Raw genomic sequence first — 5,694 nt, 5'->3', positions numbered from 1 at the left:
AATTTCTGATGTACTCTAAAAGAACTCTGATAACATTCAGTGGTCCAATTCCAAGTTGCATATCTGTATGCATAAGAGAAACTCGAATTTAGATTCTTTTCATCAATTTATATTTCATTGGGATCATAATTATAGTTGGAGCATCCATCATCATTCAATTTTAAACTTTGGTATCCAATGAAAAATAGAGACATAATTTCATTTATGTTATATCTATGAAAAAAATATATAAAAGTTGGTATCTTAATTTTTTCAGATACATCTAGGCTTAAACTCTTCAAAATGTTTGTGAATAATTGCTACAGTGAGCAAGAAAAATCATAACGCCTAAAATTAGTGGCCCTAAAGTAATAAATATAATTGCTAGAATCTGCTATCTATTTCCCTCAGTTGATGTTCATGTTATGTGTGCATGTGTGCACACATGAGAAGAAACCACTTTTTCTAAATGATACTCTATTGCACACTTATGTTTGGACGCGAAAGAAAAACATGTCTCAAAAGAGGAAAAGAAAAAAAAAAAAAAAGAAGTCTTGGTCTTCTGCTCCTCATTTTGCCGCCCGCGCCAAGATCCGCAAGACCGCCCAGAAGCTCCTCCTCAACCACGTTTGTCTCTCTCTCTCTCTCTTTATATCCCTCCATCCTCTTTTCAGTTGTCTGATTGTATGCATTGACTTATATAGCTCAAGGCGAAGAGGCTTGAAGAATTGGCAGCCGAGATCAAGAAGCGGAAGGAAGGATTGAAGAAGAAGCAGATTACGGACGAGGACACAAAGGGGGAAAAGGTGTTGGATTCGAATGATGAAATTGGGGCTGAAGGAAGCAGCGTTCTACCTCGTGGTGATATGGAATCAGGGGTTTCTTCCCAGGAAAACCAAGATGAGCTGTGAGCAACGTCATGTCCATAGTTTTCGCTCTTTTTCTTTCTCCGTCATGACCCAAAACAATCCTTTTGCTATGTTACTACTGTCTAATACATTGTTCTCTCTCATCAAGATTGGCTGCATCCCTTGCTGCGGAGGAAGAGATGGAGATCAATAAGAATGTGCTTACATCCGAGGGTGGTCTGGATGAAGCGGAGGATGACAATGATGAGAATGAAGAAATGATTTTTGTGAGTTCGTTTAGACGTCTAGTCATATTTTTTCTCTATATTTTTTGTAGATGAAGTAAACGTTGCTAGTTTCTTTTTTTTTTCTTTTTGCATCAAATTGCATTCTCTGGTGGCAATGTAAATTCTAGAATTTGCCCAGATAGAAACTGATTTAAAATGAACGAATGACCATTACATCCCACATGAACGCATTCATGATTACATGAACATGAATGTGTAAATAATCACTGACTCACGCAATGCTGGAATGTTGATATAACTTATGAGTATTATCATTTATCTTTTTACTTTCTTACATGTTTATTAGTTAAATGACACCAATATGGTACGTGTTGCAACACTTATTTATTTTGGCTGGTAGTGCTATTATTGCTACTAAGATGACTGAAGATCCTATGAATCAAGATTATTTTGTAGGTTCAAAATGCTATCAAAAAGGCTAACATGGTTTCTGTTTGAGTAAAGCTATCCTTGAGGTTCAGCTTTATCACCGAATGGGATTTTCTTTATATATGCAATTTGGTAACTATACATATACATATACATATACATATACATATATCAAAATCCATTAGTTATATAGCATATTTAAGCTATTAATAAATATAATACATCTCCAGGTCAACAAAAATGATCAGTACACCTGCTTAAAGTTTCTGTGTTATGCTATTTAGTAAACTAGAGTGCTTTTGTCTCCTTTGGAAAAATCATTTAAGGGAATATTAAATATTTTAAGGGAATATTTTGAAGATAACACAGAAACTTTTGAAGATAACTAATTGTTTTAATTCATGAATGTTAAATATTTTAAGGGAATATTTTGTTAATAATAGTTATATTGATATTAGAAGCATAATGAGGAGAATGCATGAAATATTGTAAATATTACTAAAATGAAAAGTTTTGGTACCTGCAACATGTTTATTTAACCGGAGGGGGAGGTTTAAATGGATACTGATTATTAGTTATGCAGCTCTTTTTTAACTTCTGCATACTGCTGAGGTTTGAAGGAAATTTTTTTTAACATATATACAAGCGGCCATGATTATTGTGATACTGTTGCTTATGGAATGTATACAACAGGAACACTAGTGTGGTAACTGGTAAGCTAGGGATATTAGTAGTTGAGATCAGTTTGAGGGGGAATTCTAGATTTTCTACTTGTGGTTCGTTAAGATTTTACCTTGCCCACCCATGTTTTTTAAATTGACAAATGACCTGCTCGTACATCACTCGGTTAGACACTTGGCCTTCCCATTCTTCATCTCTTTTTTAAAATTAATATTGTGATAAAAAGATTTTACCAGTTAATTTTATCTTATGTCGCGGTACCATGATAGTGTAAAAAATAGTTGCATGAATAGATGAATTATATTCATCGATAGTTCGCCATCTTGGCATTGATAGTGATAATATGAGATGACCTAATTAAGGCACCGATGGATCTTATTATCCAAATAAGCATGTTTTGTTTTACCATGGTTTACTATATAATATGGGTGGTACATACTAGTCCAATAGGGAATTGGTATGAGCAATATACATCAGTTTGTTGCTACGTCTCATCATACCCCATGTGTTAGTACATCGGTACGGTATGGTACGTATTAGTAAGGTGAACCATGCAAATAAGCACCACATATGTGTCACAAATGTTATGGTTTTATTATCATATATATACTTTACCTTCTTGAAGTTATCGGGCTGCTTATTTGATGAATTTACCATTTAGGAGAACTTTGCTATATGAGTTACTTTACTAATAAAATTAGTTCATAAGCTGTTATATTCTTTGTAGTCCATAATGCTTGAGATTAATTGGTAATTGCAGCCAATGGATAACATCCATATAGATCCAGCAGTTCTAGCCTCCTTGCCTCCATCAATGCAATTGGATCTTCTTGTTCAGGTATATGATATTTGATATAATTATTAGATCTTTTGAGTGAACGAATTTTGTTTAGACCAATTTTTAGTATTTCCTCCAATTTGAGGATATCCTTTTGCTTATGTAGATGAGGGAGAGCATCATGGCTGAGAACAGGCAGAAATATCAGAAAATTAAAAAGGTATGGAACTCTTAAAAGATTTTTTTTTTTAAATGAATCTTTTATTGCCTAATATTCATGTTTTATGTTACCACTTAGCCTGTGAATGCTATTTTTTTTGTAAAATTGTTATATTATTAACTATATATTTAACTCTTTTTGATGCAATGAATTTCTTTTAATACGGTTGTTTAGAAAATAATTTGCAATATGTGATTTCTGCATCGTTGAATATTTTGTATGGATTTTTTGAAAAAAAAATTATTAGAAAATTTCATCGTTCTCTTGAAACTGGGTTTAAACTCACTAACTCTTTTGAAGTAAGTTGTATCTTCATGTTTCCATAGATTGTTCTTTTTAAGCCTAATAAGGTCTTGTTGTTCAGTTCAAGATTGTTAAGACTTAAGATGATTGGATTCATGTTCATTTAAACTAAGGGTTTGAATTTTTTACTTGCCTACTTGGATATGTTTTCAATAATCTTAGATCAAGTTCTGGGACTTCATAGCACAAGTGCCTTTATCTTGTCCATGTATAAGAGTTTCAAACTGAAGATAATAGAGATACTGAAGGAGTAACAAAATAATGAGAGTGAGACAATAAAAAACACATCATTTTTAGGCACAGTATCCTATTCTGTATCCAAATTTATGCGGTCCTTATTCATTTATTTTCTGAAATTAGTATTATAGTTAATAAGTACAGGGCTAGAGCAAGTATAATATCTCAAAGTTACTCATCACTATTTCTATTCGGTTTTGTTCTATTTATAGCAATTAATATTCTTGATAAATTCTCTTTTTTGGTCGCATAGAATTTTGGTATTCCTCGACATGTATACAATTATCATGTAGAACATAGCATAGATCTTGTTTTGATACAATAAAATGTCTGAAACAAAAAGTAAAATTATGTACTTTTCAAAATTTAGTTGCTCAAAATGCACTTATGCCCTTTGGTCTCTTTAAGGGTTTTTTCTGAACTAGAGTATCTCATGAGTACTGTTTAAATTACATGTGCCAAGTTTTTGTGGACTTGAATGTCATTCTTTTTTGTCTAATAGTAACTAAGGTATATAATTTTGAATAATATCACCTGGTACGAGGGTAAATACCGGTCCGTCAGCAATCCGATATACGGACCGGTCGTTACTGGACGGTATATATATATATATATATATATATATATATATATATATATATATATATATATATATATATATATATATATATATATATATATATTTTTTTTTTTTTTTTTTTTTTTTTTTTTTAAGGCAACGTAACATCGCCTCGACGACGTCGTGTCGTCGAGAAGGGAATATATATATATATATATATATATATATATATATATATATATATATATATATCTCGACGACGTCGCGTTACTTCGGCGACATCGCCAAGAGGCGACATCGCCAAGAGGCGACACGACATCGCCTTTTATAATGATATTTTATATATATATAATATTATTTATTAATATATATATATATATACAAACGAGGCGATGTCGCCTCGCTTGGGGACAAGAGAGAGGCGATGTCGCTTCAGCGACGTCACCGAATTATATATATACATACATACATGTATATATATATATACATACATGTATACCATTCGGTATACCACTCGGTATACAGTATCATATTGTATCGAGCGAATGTTGAAACGTCGGTACGATACGAATTTCAAACCTTGATGTTAACTACAATGCTCATGAAATTCGTAATCTTGTTGGTTAGCTTTACAATAACAGTTGGAAAAAGTTACATAAGAATATATTATGAAGGAAAATTGAAGAAAGGAGGAGCATTTAGGTTGGTGTTATTGGGAATTTGGTTCATTCATCCCCTAACATAAAGAAAGAAGTTCTTCGTGCGGGAGCTTTACAGCCAGTGATTGGTTTATTATGGTATCACTAGAATTGTATACTGCCTTTTTGTTCATCTGGTTTAATCCTTAAACAATGTCTAGGTTGTTTCATTATATGTTAGGTAATAAAGAAAATTTTGATTCCTTGAACTGTTTATAGAATGTAGCAGATAGTTTTACAAAGCTGCACAACATTCTTTTCAAGTTGGTGATTTGAAATCTTTAAAAAAGTTCTTTGACTAACAATATTGTCTTTAGTGCTACCTTAAAATCATGAGAATCTAAACTTTATTTTTTGTTTGAAGATGAAAATGTTAAAGTTGCCTCAGAATCAAGGTTGTCAAATTCTTAATTTGGGTTATAGGATCATGCAATCTTACAGCCCGGATCAGGCCTGACAATTTAGATCGGATCAACGTAAATGGGTGGAATCGACTCGAGTTGTGAGTCGACTATGTAAGATCGGTTGACTCGGACAAGTCAAGTCGAGTTTGTCTAGTCAACCCAGGATATAAGAACACTCACCTTCAAAGGCGAATTGATATGCGGTGCCAACAAAGGAGCGAGGAGACGAGCTTGAGCCCTGATCCCTCACAACGAGAGTGTTGCGAATCTTCTGGTTGGCTATTCATTGTCATGGATCAGTGCTTCTCTC

General features: G+C 32.9%; 1 protein-coding gene across 1 annotated transcript; it reads left to right on the top strand.

The window, feature by feature from the left end:
• Nucleotides 1-437: 437 nt before the first annotated feature.
• LOC135595044 (DNA repair protein UVH3-like) lies at nucleotides 438-3,241 on the top strand. Its single transcript, XM_065085550.1, has 5 exons — nucleotides 438-606; nucleotides 684-886; nucleotides 997-1,114; nucleotides 2,946-3,023; nucleotides 3,130-3,241. The coding sequence occupies exons 1-5, from the start codon at nucleotides 493-495 to the stop codon at nucleotides 3,196-3,198; spliced, it is 582 nt and encodes a 193-aa protein (XP_064941622.1). The 5' UTR covers nucleotides 438-492; the 3' UTR covers nucleotides 3,199-3,241.
• Nucleotides 3,242-5,694: the final 2,453 nt, after the last annotated feature.

Source organism: Musa acuminata, chromosome BXJ1-2 (assembly GCF_036884655.1).
Source record: "Musa acuminata AAA Group cultivar baxijiao chromosome BXJ1-2, Cavendish_Baxijiao_AAA, whole genome shotgun sequence".
Lineage (NCBI taxonomy): Eukaryota > Viridiplantae > Streptophyta > Magnoliopsida > Zingiberales > Musaceae > Musa > Musa acuminata.
The sequence above is the reverse complement of the archived record's forward strand: the minus strand, read 5'-3'. Positions and strand labels throughout refer to the sequence as shown.